The sequence below is a fragment of the Triticum aestivum genome, chromosome 4D (assembly GCF_018294505.1).
Source record: "Triticum aestivum cultivar Chinese Spring chromosome 4D, IWGSC CS RefSeq v2.1, whole genome shotgun sequence".
In the NCBI taxonomy this organism is placed as follows: Eukaryota; Viridiplantae; Streptophyta; class Magnoliopsida; order Poales; family Poaceae; genus Triticum; species Triticum aestivum.
In genome coordinates, this window is record NC_057805.1 from 37,628,941 (window position 1) to 37,646,336 (window position 17,396).

Consider the following 17,396-nt stretch of genomic DNA (forward strand, 5'->3'; position numbering starts at 1 on the left):
TCTTCTTTTGATTCGACGGTATTGTGGGATGAAGCGGCTCGGACCAACCTTACATGTCCACGCACATGAGACCGGTTCCACTGACTAACATGCAACTTGTTTTGCATAAAGGTGGCTAGCGGGTGTCTATCTCTCCCACTTTAGTTGAATCGGATTTGACTACAGCGGTCCTTGCAGAAGGTTAAATAGCAACTAGATAATCACTGTTGTGGTTTTGCGTAGGTAAGAACGGTTCTTGCTAGTTGCCCGTAGTAGCCACGTAAAACTTGCAACAACAAAGTAGAGGACGTCTAAATTGTTTTTGCAGGGCATGTTGTGATGTGATATGGTCTAGATGTGATATGATATATGTTGATGTATGAGATGATCATGTTTTGTAATAAGTTCACGACTTGCATGTCGATGAGTACGACAACCAGCAGGAGCCTTAGGGTTGTCTTTAATTATTGTATGACCTATGTATCAATCACTTAAGCGCCATGTAATTGCTTTACTTTATCGCTATGCATTAGCAATAGTTGTTGAAACAATAGTTGGCGAGACGACTCCGACGCAACGATGGAGATCAAGGTGTCATGCCGGTGACGATGGAGATCATGCCAATGCTTTGGAGATGGAGATCAAACCACAAGATGATGATGGCCATATCATGTCACATATTTTGATTGCATGTGATGTTTATCCTTTATGCATCCTATTTTGCTTAGAGCGATGGTAGCATTATAAGATGATCCCTTCACTTAATTTCAAGATAAAAATGTTCTCCCTGAGTATGCACTGTTGCCAAAGTTCGTCGTTTCAAAGCACCTCGTGATGATCGGGTGTGATAGATTCTACGTTCACATACAACGGGTGTAAGCCAGTTTTGCACATGTAGAATACTTGGGTTAAACTTGACGAGCCTAGCATGTACAGACATGGTCTCGGAACACTAGAGACCGAAAGGTCGAACGTGAGTCATATAGTAGATATGATCAACATGGAGATGTTCACCATTGGAGACTACCCCATCTCACGTGATGATCGGACATGAGTTAGTTGATTTGGATCATGTATCACTTAGACAACTTGAGGGATGTTGATTTAAGTGGGAGTTCATTAGTAATTTGATTAATTGAACTAAAATTTATCATGAACTTAGTCCTAATAGTTTTTGCAAATCTGTGTTGTAGATCAATGGCCTGTGCTACCGTTCCCTTGAATTTTAATGCATTCCTAGAGAAAGCTAAGTTGAAAGATGATGATAGCAACTACACGGACTGAGTCCGTAACTTGAGGATTATCCTCATTGCTACACAGAAAATTATGTTCTTGATGCACCGCTAGGTGACAAACCTGCTGCAGGAGCTGATGCAGATGTTATGAACGTCTGGCAGGCTCGATCTGATGACTACTCGATAGTTCAGTGTGCCATGCTTTACGGCTTGGAACTGGGACTTCAAAAGCGTTTTGAACGCCATGGAGCATATGAGATGTTCCAAGAATTGAAGTTAATATTTCAAGCAAATGCCTGGGTTGAGAGATATGAAGTCTCCAACAAGTTCTTTAGCTGTAAGATGGAGGAGAACAGTTCTGTCAGTGAACACATACTCAGAATGTCTGGGTACCACAACCACTTGACTCAGTTGGGAATTGATCTTCCAGCTGAGAGTGTTATTGATAGAGTTCTTCAGTCACTGCCACCAAGCTATAAAGGCTTCGTGATTTACTATAATATGCAAGCTCCAACAGCATCGACAGTCAGCTAATAACATACCCCCGTCTATAGGTCTGCTTGTCGTGCTTTCCCCCACGCGCATTTCCATCGTGACGACAAAGTCCACCTAGGTGACGTCTCGCCGCTGGGTCCACCAACGCCGCCAACCATGTTTCACGGTCTCCATTGGTTTCAAATCATGTTAGCTATTCTGTTGATCATATACAAGTATAAAACAAATAATTTTCTAGTGTACAATGTAAAAGGTACATGTTGGCATCACTGTGATGGCTTGTGAGATCCGTTATTTTTGTTAATGGATGTCTAAAAAGGCATCACATGTGTAAACTTGAGGATAAATCATTTTTCTCTGAAGAAAAAGGTTAAGCTTGAATCTACTTAGTGAAGAGATCTAAACATGTGTGGACATTTAAGAAAGTGCCTGTAATGCTTAAACCTTTTAAGTAACAAAGCGCCATTTTATTATTATTTTTAAGTAAGTGTGATTAATAATTTCACAGACGATAGAAGTAGAGAAACGATGTCTAGCCTGATGACATGATTCGGGGTGAGAGAAATAATGTCTAGCCTGATGACATGATTCAGGGTGAGCTTCTTCCGTGTTCCACTTCTTGCACTTGTTGGTGAGTTTCCTTGTTATAGCTATGATAAATATGACGAATTGTTTTTTTAGACCCCAAATCTCTTCCCTGGTTTTGTTGTTCATATAATATGATATTGAAATTTGGAGCAGGTGCTTGCGCATTGGTATGTCGGGGAAGGAATGGAGCAGAGGGAGTCCTCGAAGACGAGGGAGAATCTCAGCGTGAAGGAAAGGACTACGAGGGGGTGTGAGTCGAGGGTGAAGACGGCGAGAAGATCATAGTTTACACTAACTTTATTCTATGTTTACTTGATTTGACTGTATTGTCACCTCTAGAAGACATTTGGAACTAGTTATAAATTTGAAACCACGTACTAGCATGAAATAAAGTACTTCCCAAAACATCTAACATTATGGGACGGAGGGAATAAAATAGAGGAAAACAAGTACTACGAAAAACATATAAAGATGTTGGCACACGGTCGGCGTGGAACCCATCCGTTATCCATAACGACACACCGAGCAGGAAGAGTAGGCATGCATCCACCGGTTGGCCGCCCACACCATCATCAGAAGTTTGACTTATATGCACCAAAAACAGTCGACCCGATCGGTGGCCATCAAGCCCCCAGCCACCTCGGTGGATAAGGCGATCAAGTGGGCCACGTGAGCCCAACACAGATCTGGATCAAATGATCGTGCCGTTCAGCAGCACTACCTTTTTTTTTACTACAATAAAAAATTGCCCGGCCCTTTCCGCAAGCTGGGAGCCTCCTAGTGCTCGGCGCGTGGTAGCTGCTGCCTGCTGACGGCTTCCACCGTTGCGCCGGCGGCGCCCATTTGGCAGCGGTGGATTTGACGACGAGCGAGGCAGGAGTGGTTAGCCCGGCCCCGCTGACCCAATTAGTACGCTGGGGTTAGCTGAACCGCAGACCCAACCAGTAGCATCAGTAGTGCTTCGCGGCGCGTCAGCCCGTCCATTTGCGGAAGCAAAAGCGCAGATGAACGACCCAGACTCGACGACTCGTTGTCTCGTAGTAGGTGTCAGGAGGGCTGGTGACCGGTGAGCGGTGATTGCGCCGATGGCGAAGCGCATCGCGCGTCGCATCGTCGCTCTGCCGCAATGGAATAGGAATAATGCAAGTTCCTTTCCTTTCTTTTTCTGGAAGAGAAGAGAGGAGAGGAGCACCGAGCACGTAACGCAAAAGTGGCAGTACGCGTGTGTGTGGCGTACGTGCGACCCAGGAGAGAGCAAAACCTGAAGCAAAGCACACGGGTGCACGCACGCTAGCCTTGCTCGATTTCGAACTCGCTTAAATCTCGCGTTGTTTTTCACGGCAGGAAGTTGGTTAAGTTACGTTATTACGGTTCTCAGAAAAAAGTTACGTTATTACGGGCGAGCGCCCGACACCAACAGAAACGGAAGCCGTCAAAGGTGATTTTGATTTTTAAAAAGGCCACAACGGTACAAAAAATAAAAAGAAAACGATAAAAAAACCCGAAACGGCTCCGCGTCTCCGCCCCCAAAGCCCGGGTGCGCGGCTACCGAACCGAACCGCCCGATGGCACTTCAGCCGTAAATACCACCTTCTTTCCACCCCACACACGCACGCGCTGGCCGGCACGGGCGTGAAAAGGCCGTGGCCGTGGGGGGCCAGAAATTCCGAGACACGGAAAGGGGGACGAGAAAACCAAACGGAGACAGAGTTCGATAATTAGTAACCCGTTCGTTCGTTGGATCGAGCGACTGATTGATTCCCGTTATTAATCCGGTCTCTGTCTCTGTTGCCGTTCCCCTCCCCTCTCGTCTCGACAGTACTGCTGCCGCAACAACAACTAGGAAAGTAGTAGCCTTCACGACTAAATCCACCACTCACACCTCCCCCCACCCGCGTCGTCTCCTCCTTCCTGCTCCCTCGCCCTCTTCGGACGGAGCCCCGGGGTAGGGTAGGGCCTCCACCAAACCCTAATCATTCGGGGGCGGTGGCTCCCCCGCCCGCCCGCCCGCCCGCCGGCCGGCCTCGATCTGATTGATTGCTCCCGGTGGTTGCGCCCGCGCCCGCGCGGAGGCGCCGTGGTCAGGACCGGCGGAGGCTGCGCGCGGCGTGACGCGGAAGGAGGAGGAGGAACAGCAGGAGAAGGACGAGGAGGCGTTGATTCCGTGCGGGGCAGGGATGAGGTGGAGGCTGGCGGAGACGGGGAGGCGGCGGCGGTGAATGGGAGCGGCGGGACGCTGCGGGGCCCAGCTTACTACATGGATGCGAGCGGCCGCCGCGGGAGGGTGCTTTGGCTCGTCAGGCTCCAGGTGAGCTGCTGCCTCGATCCGGCTGGGGCGCCCGGGGCCAGCCCCCGGGTTTCGTGGATTTGGGGCGAAATGGTCCAGATATTCACTTTGCCTTGGAGGGATTTCGTATGAATTAATTCGCATTCTGGGTTTCTCGTGGCGATGTGGTAGATTTGGCCTGCCTTCTCTGGTGTAGGGTTTTACTGTTCCGCCGGGGAAGAAAGGGAATGTTTCTCCCGGAGAGCTATTTTTGGGCATCCGGGTCGCTGTTAAACCAGTGAAAGCAGATGAATCAAAACTTGCCGTTTTGGGGTGGATTCCTTGCTGTTTGCCTATTCAATTTGCTGATACAGTTCTTACCGGATGTGGTCCAGTACCATTACCAGGAGCTGCTGCATTTATATTGCTACACATAACTAATTCTTTCCTTTTTGCTTGTGCTGCAGATTGTGTTGATTCTAGTCTGCTCTGGAGGAGCTAGTGCAAATTCCGACGACGGCAAAGCATCATTGTTGCTGGAAGGCGCCGATGCTGGAGACAAGGATGTTTACCTTAGCCATTCCTGCATCCATGACGAAATACTACATCAGCGGCGCCGAGCTGGTCGGAAGGAGTATTCTGTTATGCCACAAGTCTACCATGTGCCCCGAGAGAAAGTGGAGCGCGTAAGAGGCAGGCAATTGTTGGGGGTGTCCTCTTGGCGTGCTCCACGGAGTAATGTCAAGAAGCCAATACGGATATACCTCAACTATGACGCTGTTGGGCACTCACCCGACCGGGATTGTAAAAATGTCGGTGACATTGTGAAGGTAGGTCTGGCGGAAGCTTATGATCGCGCCAGGAGCTGCTTTAATATCCTGGTTGTAATGCTCAGTTTGCTGTTTGGTTTTGCTAGCTCGGTGAACCGCCTGTACCATCAGCACCAGGAACACCTATCTGTTCTCCTCATGGAGACCCACCATTGGTGGGAGATTGCTGGTACAATTGCACCTTCGAGGATATAGCTGGGGAGGACAAGAAGCAACGGCTTCGAAAGGTGCAGTTCTTGTGCTTTTGGTGGTTCTGTCTGTCACGTGTCACTTCGATCTGAAATGTGTCATAGCTTAAAAAGAAGAGGATACGCTGTTGTCATGTTATTCTGTGTGCTAAATGCTGAGTTGGATTACTGGCAGGCACTGGGACAAACAGTAGAGTGGTTCAGAAAAGCTTTAGCTGTTGAACCAGTCAAGGGGAACCTGCGGCTCAGTGGGTACTCTGCTTGTGGCCAGGATGGAGGCGTACAGCTTCCCCATGCGTATATTGAAGGTAATTTGCCGTTATAATTAGGTCATCTTGTAGCCTTTTTGATCTGGTTCTCCATTGATTTCCCCCTGAATTGCAGATGGTGTTGCTAATGCTGATTTAGTACTCCTAGTAACAACTAGACCAACAACAGGCAACACCCTTGCATGGGCTGTAGCCTGTGAACGGGACCAATGGGGTCGTGCAATTGCAGGTTTGTAAACCCACTCACATTCGCATACAAATATTAGCAGGCGGGAGAGGTTGTAATGCTATTCTGAATTAACATATGCATGTTCTGAATTTAGGACATGTTAATGTGGCCCCTCGTCACTTGACGGCTGAAGCAGAAACATTACTTTCTGCTACTTTGATTCATGAGGTCATGCATGTTCTAGGCTTTGATCCTCATGCCTTCACACATTTTCGTGACGAAAGGAAAAGAAGGCGTGATCAGGTAATTGACGATGTCTTTCCTCTTATTGGTGTAGTATATTTCCATCTGCTGCTGTGGATCCCAGTGTTAAGTGCTGATGATTGCTTTGTTGTATTTGGGTTAGATGTAACAGTCAAAACTGCTTTTGCCTTTTATCTTTAAAGGGCTTATGACCGAAGCGCTCAACAATCCAGTGGGCACTACAGTTGTTAGGCAGCCTTACATGTTAGTTACCAACTTACCATATCAGCCTAGTATTATGACTTAGGTTTAAGCTGAGAAGTTACGAATAATCTCCAAGTTTACAAGTACTAATAAGTCAAGAGGTATTTGCACAACTTCTGGGGCTTATCTATTAAGAAATGAGCCTGTTGGAATGTTTGGCATATGTGCTGTAAACCCAGCTTATGAGATTATTATTATTAATCGCAATCCATTATAAGAAAAGCCAGAAAGGCCTGTACGCATATTGAGAAACAACCAATTGGCAAACCTCAGCACTTGTGGTTAAATAGTCCACTATGCAATGGAATATTTGTTGATGCTTTCAAATCTCTCCCAGCAGCCATTTGATATCCGTGCTAAAGCCTTTTTATGTGTAATGAGCATTAACTGGCTTGGTAGCTGATGCGTGCACGCCTTGCTAAGGAGTATACCCAAGTGGCTTGATATTCATTACATATGATTCATATAGAATGATAGACCATAATTTTCTTCCATGCCTTGGTGCAATAGGCAGCGCATCACTTCTCACTCAAGTAGTTGTTGGAAACGAACCTATACAAGAATGTCCCATAAGTGAGGACCATGATTGGGAGAACTGTGTATGTTCCATACAACAACAACAAAGCCTTAAGCCCCAAACAAGTTGGGGTAGGCTAGAGCTGAAACCCAAAAGATCTCGCAACAAACTCATGGTTCTGGCACATGGATAGCAAGCTTCCACGCATCCCTGTCCATGGCAAGTTCTTTGGTGATACTCCAACCCTTCAGATCTCTATTTACGGACTCCTCCCATGTCAAGTTCGGTCTACCCTGACCTCTCTTGACATTATCAACACGCTTTAGCCGTTGCTGTGCACCAGAGCTTCTGGAGGCCCCTGAATATGCCCAAACCATCTCAAACGATGTTGGACAAGCTTCCCTTCAATCGGTGCTACCCCAACTCTATCTCGTATATGTGGCCACACATCCATCTCAACATGCGCATCTCCGCCACACCTAACTGTTGAACATGTCGCCATTTAGTCGGCAAACACTTAGCGCCATACAACATTGCAGGTCGAATCGCCGTCCTATAGAACCTGCCTTTTAGCTTTTGTGGCACTCTTGTCACAGAGAACGCCAGAAGCTTGGTGGCAATCATCCATCCGGTCAATGGTTCACATCTTTACCGATATCCCCATCCTTCTGCAGCATCGACCCCAAATATCGAAAGGTGTCCTTCTGAGGCACCACCTACCCATCAAGGCTAACCTCCTCCTCGTGCCTAGTAGTACTGAAACCGCACCTGATGTTACTCGGTTTTGGTTCTACTAAGTCTAAAATCTTTCTATTCCAAGGTTTGTCTCCATAGCTCTAACTTCCTATCAACCCCTGTCCGACTATCATCGATTAGCACCACATCATCCGCGAGCATACACCATGGGATATCTCCTTGTATATCCCTTGTGACCTCATCCATCACCAAAGCAAAAAGATAAGGGCTCAAAGCTGACCCTGGTGCAGTCCTATTTTAATTGGGAAGTCATTAGTGTCACCATCACTTGTTCGAACACTTGTCACAACATTATCGTACATGTCCTTGATGAGGGTAATGTACTTTGCTAGGACTTTGTGTTTTTCCAAGGCCCACCACATGATATTCTGCGGTATCTTATCGTACGCCTTCTCCAAGTCAATGAACACCATATGCAGGTCCTTTTGCTCCCTGTATCTCTCCATAAGTTGTACCAAGAAAATGGCTTCCATGGTCGACCTCCCAGGCATGAAACCAAACTGATTTTTGGTCATGCTTGTCATTCTTCTTAAGCAGTGTTCAATGACTCTCTCCCATAGCTTCATTCTATGGCTCATCAGCTTAATTCCATGGTAATTAGTACAACTTTGCACATCCCCCTTGTTCTTAAAGAGTGATACTAATATACTCCGTCTCCATTCTTCTGGCATCTTGTTTGCCTGAAAAATGTGGTCGAAAAGCTTAGTTAGCCATACTATCGTTATGTCTCCGAGGCTTCTCCACACCTCAATGGGGATACAATCAGGGTCCATCGCCTTGCCTCTTTTCATCCTTCTTAAAGCCTCCTTGACCTCAGACTCCTCGATTCGCCGCACAAAACACATGCTGGTACTCATCAAAGGAGTCATCCAGTTCAATGCTAGAATTCTCATTCTCCCCATTGAACCCGCCATCTATGCTTTATCTCCGCATCCTTCACCAGGAGCTGGTTTGCTCTGTCCTTGATGCATTTGACTTGGTTGACATCCCTTCTCTTCCTCTCTTCGATCTTGGCCATCTTATAGATGTCCCTTTTGCCTTCCTTCGTGTCTAAACCGTTGGTAGAGGTCCTCATACGCCCGGCCCCTTGCTTCACTCATAGCTCGCTTTGCGGCCTTCTTTGGCACCTTGTACTTCTCTATGTTGTCTACATTCTTATCTAGGTAAAGGCGTTTGAAACAATCCTTCTTCTTAATAGCCTTCTGGACATCATCGTTCCACCGCTAGGTATCTCTAGCTTCGCTTCTACTTCCCCTGGATACTCCAAACTCCTCTGAGGCCGCCTTACGGATGCAAGTCGCCATCTTCATCCACATATTGTTTGCATCACCTCCTTCCTCCCAAGGGCCCTTCTTAATGACCCTCTCCTTGAATGCCCGAGCTACCTCCCCCTTGAGCTTCCACCACTTTGTTCTAGCGACTTTGGCACGCTTATCCCGCTGGACACGAATCCGAAAGCGGAAGTCAACCACCACAAGCTTATGCTAAGGGACAACACTCTTTCCAGTATTATCTTACAATCTAGGCAAGCATGCTTGTCTTCTCTTCTCGAGAGGATGAAATCTGGCTAGAGTGTTGACCACTACTAAAAGTCACTAGATGTGATTCTCTCTTTTTCAAGAGGGTGTTAGCTATGATCATGTCGTAGGCTAGAGCAAAGCTTAAGACATCTTCTCCTTGATTCTTGATGCCATATCCGAAGCCCCTATGCACCCCTTAAAAACCAGTGTTAGATGTACCCACGTGGCCATTGAGGTCTCCTCCTATGAAGAGCTTCTTGCCAATAGGTACACTCCTAACCATGTCCTCCCGGCCTTCCCAGAACTCCCTCTTGGTGTTTTCATTGGGGCCTACTTGCGGGGCATACGCATTGACTAAGTCCCCAACTACCACCTTGACCAGGATAACCCGGTCCCCACGCCTCTTGACGTCTACCGCTCCATACTTGAGGCTCTTGTTGATCAAGATGCCTACCCCATTTCTGTTTGCAGTCATCCCCATGTACACTTGAAGCCGGTATCCTCCACCTCGTTCGCCTTTTGTCCCCTCCATTTGGTTTCTTGGACACAAAGGATATCAACACCTCTCTTCACCGCTGTATTAACTAGCTCCCGAAGCTTACCTCTGTCAGGGACCCTACGTTCCAGCTACCTAAGCGGATCCTCCTAGGCTCGTCTAGCTTCCTTACCCTTCGTACTCGTCGAGTCAAATGCGAAGACCCTTGCTTATTTTTCACTACATCCGAGCGTCGATGTAGCGCGCCACTAAGGATGCGACGACTCGATCCTTGCTCACTTGCCACCGTATCCAGATCAAGATACGGCGGGCCACCAGGGGGTGACGGCCCGATCCCCATTTGATACCACACCCGGGTTCCGATATGGCGCGTCGCTGAGAGGGTTACGCCCCAATGATTTTCTTTTGGGTTTCATCTCCATAAGAGTGGCTGAGTTTTGACGTTGGCTCGCCAAGTCTATTACATCCCTCCTCCTTTACCTGGGCTACATGCTATGTTGAGACAACATAGGCGGAGTTAATCGTGTATGTTCTATGCAAGTGAATTTCTGGATTCTTAAAGAGACAATCTCAAGTCTTAACTCTATTCTCTATTTCTCTTCCTTATTTATAAAGGTTGGAGTTGGTGGTGAGTTCACATGTGGGATCAACAATCTTCACCAATAAAAAAATGCACCCTTACCCACATGTGGGACTAGCAACCTTCCAAGAGACATAAATAAACAAATGTACTTTTACTCACATGCGGGACCTAAAACTAATAAACAAGTACGCTACTATTTTCATGTGAGACCAACACTTGCAGAATGCACAAATAACAAATGCAAAAATGTGACTCCAACTCAAAATTATGCTCTTGTTTTCAGTTTCTCTTTCCAACCAAGCTCTTCCAATCCTATATCTGAGAATGAGTGAACAAATTGTAATTCCAAAGTGATGGTAGACACTGCCCTTCTACCCGATAATGACCTTGTGCAGTCAACTTACTAATGCCTATTCTCATATGTTTCAACATTCAAAATTTTATGTCTTGCAAAGAACCTACCCTGACCGCTTAAGATTCTCCAATGCCTGCAGCATGATCTTTTGATATATTTTCACTATTTTAAATCATGAATCACGTGCAAAGGCCGCAGGACACCAACGTATTTTTACGACTTCCTAAGCCAGTGACCTAACTCCTTGTATTTTATAGTTTTACAGTAGCAACACACGGGCATTGTGCTAGTAATATCTCTTATAAACATTTGAGTTGGTGGTGTTCACCTTCAAAGATTACCTCTTAGGTCGGCAAGAAATTTGTTACCGCAGTTATCATATATTCTATGTAGTGGACAGGTGTATCACGACCTTTGATTAGCTGGTCCGGTTGACGTATGTTTTGAGATATCTCTTTATTTGCACAAAGCTGGGGACTACGATGACACATGCGTTTAAACAACTCAAGCAATAAAAAGAACTTACATAACAATGCATGAGCATTTAACTTCAGTAGCAACACACAGGTATTTAGCTAGTTAGAATGAATTATCTTATCAGCCTGTGGGCCCATGATCCACACCCCACAGGATGATCAAGGGTGTGCACAACTGGACTTTGACATGTCCTGTCCAGCAGGCCCTTGTTGGCACTAACCCTTCGCCCTCTCCCTCTAACCTCTTTTTCTTGGCTGATTGCATTATAGCTTCAAAGGAAATGAATTATCCTCCAAAAGAAATCCAGTTTCTGCTGTCGTTCTCTTCACAAAATACCTTCTGGTGATTTGTTGCTAAGAGAATGCAAAACTCACTTGGATTTCGGCCAACCAACAGCCTGATTTCCGCGTGTGTAGCTCATGATGAATTTGCGCCTTGTGACCAGAGTAAACCGGGACCATGTTCTTGTAATCTTTGAGCCCTTCAGCACTAGGTTCTTTTTTTGAATGATTTAAAGATTCCTCACCACGCCTGCCATGTGGTCTTCAGCACTAGGTTCGAGTCCATTGGTTTGGCACAAGGACAGGCCATTGTTTGGTGCTCATCTTTTCGGTCTTCCGCTCTTGTGCACTGATGTTCAGAGATTCACAAAATCTCTCTCTCCTGTTAGGTAAAGGATTTAGTTGAGGCTTTATGTTGGAAATTATTGTCCCTTTCGCTAAAAAAATCCTCCTGTGCAGTCATATCGTTCAGTTGTTTGTGGGAAAAAAAAGGTTTTCTGCAAAGGAGCATACTTGGGGTACCTCTTAGAGTCTAAGGGAGAAGAGCTTTAGAAAGAATACACATCACCACATATATTCAGTTTCTCCAGTGCAAAACTTTTATTTCCATTGATTAGTAGTATAGCCTGAAAAACTATGTGGAAGTACTTTTGCCATATCTCTTTTTGATGATAGCTTATGCCCCTTGCCTAGTTTGCATTGCACACTGATCTCGATCTGTTAGGAGCTAGGGTTCTGCCGGTTCTAGGGCGGAGATTGTAGGGGAAAGATGGAGGAAGACGAGGTCGAGGGCGCAGCGGCCGGTGGCTGGGCACCGTCCTTGCGTGGTGGAGAAGAGGCGGCGGCGGCGCAAGAGGTGGCTACGGTTAGGTCTCCCGGCTCCCTAAGGGAAGCCGAGCAAATACTGATTGCTTCTTGCTTGATTAGATTGATACATCTCCTCTCCTTATATAGAGAGGTTTACTTGACTCCTAAGCAAACGACCCTAATACCGATAAGATAATTGGGCTACCCTAATAACGATAAGATAACTTGGGCCACAGCCCACCTAATATGCCAGTCATAACACGATCTCTCTCTTTTCAGGTTACTGTTCAGGCTTTGGACGAAAAGCTTGGAAGAATGGTTACCCGTGTTGTCCTTCCCCGAGTTGTAATGCACTCTAGGCATCATTATGGAGTAAGTAGTAACTGAAGATTTGTGAGCTATGTTGAATCTTTTGGATTGTTCATGTGATTGCCACTGTCAATCGCTTCTCCATTTTTATATGGCACTTACATAAAGAAAGCTGCTTTGTACTAATTGATACATTTCTTCATCGTGTTAGGCGTTTTCCCAGAACTTCAGTGGGCTGGAATTGGAAGATGGCGGAGGCAGGGGTACCTCAGGTACTGCCATAACATAAATCTCTACAGTTTGATGTTTGTATTTTCTGACATTTATGTATTATATGAGTTGAGAATACCCCCAGTTGTGTAGATTTCCTCCCTTCACTAACATTTGACACTCTTAACAGGTTCACATTGGGAGAAAAGACTCTTAATGAATGAGATCATGACTGGGTCGGTGGATACAAGATCAGTGGTTTCAAAGATGACACTAGCATTATTGGAGGACAGTGGATGGTATCAAGCTAATTATAGCATGGCTGAGCATTTAGACTGGGGTCGAAATCAGGGAACAGAGTTTGCGATCTCTCCCTGCAATTCATGGAAAGGGGCATACCGCTGCAACACAACTCAACTATCAGGATGCACATACAATAGGGAGGCAGAAGGTTACTGTCCTATAGTTAGCTATAGTGGGGACTTGCCCAAGTGGGCTCAATATTTCCCTCAAGCCAATAAAGGTGAGATAAATGGTCCTTTTTTCTGACATTATACGGGCTCAAATGACATCGAGAACTCTTAATGTGGATTTAAGTTTTCTGTTTAATCGCTGTTAGTTCTTACACCTCCTCTTAGTTGAGGGGTGGCACACAATTTTTTCTGTACTAAATGCAGAACTTTGGTTGGGTGCAATTAGTATATAGCCGTTGGTATGTTAGGACTTGGGAGTACCCCATCAATCCACTCTATCCTCTCTGAAAGTGTGCAAAGCTTTGCCTTCTGCTGCTGTTTCGCAATAATCTCCCATTGCAGAGTAAGTTGAATCACCTAATCCAAGAGGTGATCCTGATAAGCTATTGAGGGGATCAGTTTTAGAACTATCTCTGAGGTTAAAAAATCAATTATTCTTTCTGGAAGTCTCTTTTTTCATGTTCTATTCAATCTTAGGGTCTGTTATGCATTTTGGTTTCAGAAAGCACTTCATTTTCTTTGGCTGCTGTCGTGCTGTAACAGAGACATATTACTCGCACACCAGAAAATGAGTACGGATCACCTAGTAATTAGATTACGTCACAACACACAACAACAGAAGGACCCTCCATCCTTTTTTATCTTCTTTCCTTCTTAATCCTTCGATACTTGTATGTCAGCATGTTATGTTTTGAGTTTCTCATACACAATTTCACCTCTGTAGGTGGACAGTCATCATTAGCTGATTACTGCACATATTTTGTTGCTTATTCCGATGGCTCATGCACTGACGTAAATAGTGCACGAGCACCTGACAGAATGTTAGGTGAAGTACGAGGAAGTAACTCGAGGTGAGACTGCTGAAGATAATTTGGATGCATGCTCATTATAAAACACCCCGTTTCACAATTCTTACCGTTTTCTGAAAATTCGCCAACGTACAGGTGTATGGCTTCAACACTAGTGCGAACTGGGTTTGTCCGTGGATCTATGACCCAGGGAAATGGCTGTTATCAGCATCGCTGCACAAATAACTCCTTAGAGGTGACTATTGTTCCATTTATTAATTATTATATCACTTTGCACTAAGTTAAACTTTGCTTGGACCCTGTCTTTTTCCAAATATTCTCGTACAGTGTTATATTTTTATTCCAGGTGTGGTGTCCCTGTTATTTGTAATGTTCATCATAATAATTGCCAAAATATAATCTATGGCTATAGGAACTTATGTTCAGTTCTTCACTCCTAAAATTCTAGATGGCAGTGACAGTAAGTTCAGTCTACTTCACGACAGTTCATGTGCACCAATGGTAATCTTGTGTGCAGATTTTAAAATGTCGAATATGGTTATGGATTTAATCGACAACTCTTGTCACCATTGCATTTGTATGGAGATTGAGTGCCACGTGATTATGCTATTTTTGCTACCTACAATGCAGTCATTCAACTAGCTTTCTCAATTTTTTTGGTGATTATCTTCCATGTTTTGTGTTTTTTAACTGCATCATCATACTGTTTCCAATACTGGCCTCATCACATTTGATCAAGCAATGAATTATAAACCATGTTCCTAGTGTCAATTTTTAAATGCTGTCGAACAATGATAGGTTGCTGTTGACGGCGTCTGGAAGTCATGTCCAGAATCTGGTGGCCCAGTTCAGTTCCCAGGCTTCAATGGTGGGTTTTGTTGTCTATGGTGTATTAAATCAAGCTCCGTTCTTTAGTTCTCACTTCTTACTCAAGTTAATTTTGTGCTGAAGGGGACTTGATTTGCCCGGCATATCATGAATTATGCAACACTGTACCAGTCCAAATAAGTGGCCAGTGCCCCAAGTCGTGCAGTTTCAATGGGGATTGCATTGCTGGAACCTGCCACTGCTTCCCTGGGTTTCATGACCATGACTGCAGTAGAAGTGAGTATACAGCTGCACAGCCCTGGATTTGTCTTTTTTTTTCAGTTATCAACTTTTTCAGCACAAAATTCTTTAATTTTGTATCCTTGAAATGATGATGAATAACCTGGAGGTTCAAGTGAAACATTCTTGTTGTCCATTAACAGTTTTGGTCCCAAACGTGCCATGCAACTTTTGTCGTGTTCTGTTTCATGTGAATTGTCAATCAGGATGAGGCAAATAGCCAACATGTACAATCTGCAATTATTGGTTATACGAAGAATGTGCAGTCCTTGATTTCATGAGAAATTGGCATGATCGCCATCCTGATATATTGAAGTGCTCATTCTGTTTACTAACTAGTGTTGGTTTGGGTCAACAGGATCTTGCCCAGACAAGTGCAGTGGTCATGGTATATGCAAAGCTAATGGGATCTGTGAATGCGAAAGTGGCTGGACTGGAATTGACTGCTCAACAGGTAAAAGCTTAATAACTAAAAGTCTCTATAGATGCACACATCTATTACTGCGGGCTGTATTCATGAGGTTTAGGCCATGGTGAAGGCCTGAGGAATTTTGCATGCCAACTTCCATATATTGGAAATTTTTTGCATTGTGGGACGAAAGACATGGTTTGTGATATCTGTAAAGTTTACAATTTTAGAACGATCAAACATCGAAAACTCACAATGCGTTGATTAGCTTGGGCCCCTTATTTGCTCTGCTCTTAGTTGAACAAGCAATAGTAATGTCTTGTTTCCATTGTATGCAGCGGTTTGTGATGAGCAGTGTAGTTTGCATGGAGGGGTTTGTGACAATGGTAAATGTGAGTTTCGATGTTCAGATTATGCGGGCTACACTTGTCAAAAGGGTTCGACAATACTGCCCAGCCTGTCAATGTGTCATGATGTACTGGTTCGGGATTCTGATGGGCAGCATTGTGCACCAAGTGAACTCAGCATACTACAGCAACTCGAAGCAGTAGTTCTTGTGCCAAATTACAATAGATTGATGCCAAGTGGGCGGACCTTCCTTAACTTCTTCAACAATGCCAATTGTGCAGCAGCGGCGAAGCGGCTGGCTTGCTGGGTACTGCTCCCTCTGACCATTTCTCAAATGTTTATGTCATTAACTTCCTTCTGATATTTCAAATTATGTAGCCCCAGTTGCTTACCCATGAGATTATATTTTGCCATTAAGTGCTGCGTTAGAAGAACATATTGAGTACAGCTTGCATTAAGTGGGTGAATAATGGCACTTAGATTATCTTCCTATTTTTGGAATGTTTAACTTCAGCTGCATACTTACAAGAAGTTTAGTCTAGAGCTTCTAAAAACAAGCATAATAGATTAAGTTGCACAACTTACCTCAAATAGACCAATAAATGCCACTTTGAAGAAGCATATATACTTAAAGTAGTGGTGATGTTTAAGCTAATAGACAATTTTATTGGCCATGCGGCAATGCCCTCCTTGTATATGTGGCCTTATAGTTTTGTGCTGTTAAGAGGGAAAACTGTCTTCTCATCTCATTCTTATTACTCCATTGATCAGATCTCAATTCAAAGGTGCGACGAGGATGGGGACAACAGGCTTCGGGTATGCTACTCCGCTTGCGAGTTGTACAATACGGCATGTGGGGCGGGTCTTGATTGCTCGGACCAGACCCTTTTTAGCAAGAGGGAGGAAGAAGAGAAGGGCGTTCCATGCACAGGATACGGCGAGAAGAAGTCTTCCTGGATATGACAACTTCCTGGGGAGCGCTTCTTCCCCTTATTACTCTGGCTGAAGCTCAGAGGTGTAAAGTATAAGCCGCATTGCCCTATCCATATTCATTTTCGTTTTTAGCCAATGCTTTCCAATTGTAGGATACGGAAAGTAGAGGTCCATTTCGCCTGGGCACCCGAAGATGGGTGCCTGGTGTCAGTATCTGGGTCTTCTCTTTGTTTAGAAGGTTAGTCTGACTGGAGGAGGCATGGAGTGGGAAGCTGGGTGGTGGGTGGTAGGTTCCTTTTTCTTCTTCGTCAGAGAATAGTGGAGGGAAGAATGTAAATGTTAATGTGTGTTGTAATCCATGACTACATTCTTAACAGAGCATTTCAATGAGAGAAGAAGACCCTGTGCTTTGCCTTGCATGATCAATGTTAATCTGATGCTCATATCCACACACATTCATGACATACCTGCCTTTTCTTG

At 45.0% G+C, this 17,396-nt stretch overlaps 1 protein-coding gene across 2 annotated transcripts; it reads left to right on the forward strand.

Annotated features, from left to right (window-relative positions):
- The first annotated feature begins 558 nt into the window (after positions 1 to 558).
- LOC123096003 (uncharacterized) lies at positions 559 to 17,335 on the forward strand. 2 transcript variants are annotated; one of them, XM_044517582.1, is made up of 20 exons: positions 559 to 570; positions 1,377 to 1,551; positions 2,451 to 2,545; positions 2,902 to 2,966; positions 3,642 to 3,735; positions 5,031 to 5,393; positions 5,480 to 5,620; positions 5,757 to 5,889; positions 5,966 to 6,079; positions 6,174 to 6,322; positions 12,598 to 12,690; positions 12,839 to 12,899; positions 13,028 to 13,360; positions 14,035 to 14,161; positions 14,255 to 14,354; positions 14,918 to 14,987; positions 15,071 to 15,223; positions 15,585 to 15,680; positions 15,974 to 16,290; positions 16,755 to 17,335. In XM_044517582.1, exons 1-20 carry the CDS (start codon positions 559 to 561, stop codon positions 16,944 to 16,946), a joined length of 2,883 nt encoding a protein of 960 aa, XP_044373517.1. In that variant the 3' UTR covers positions 16,947 to 17,335. The 2 variants fall into 2 exon arrangements, with proteins under 2 accessions (XP_044373517.1, XP_044373518.1); XM_044517583.1 differs by lacking the exons at positions 559 to 570; positions 1,377 to 1,551; positions 2,451 to 2,545; positions 2,902 to 2,966; positions 3,642 to 3,735 and adding an exon at positions 4,120 to 4,605.
- Positions 17,336 to 17,396: the final 61 nt, after the last annotated feature.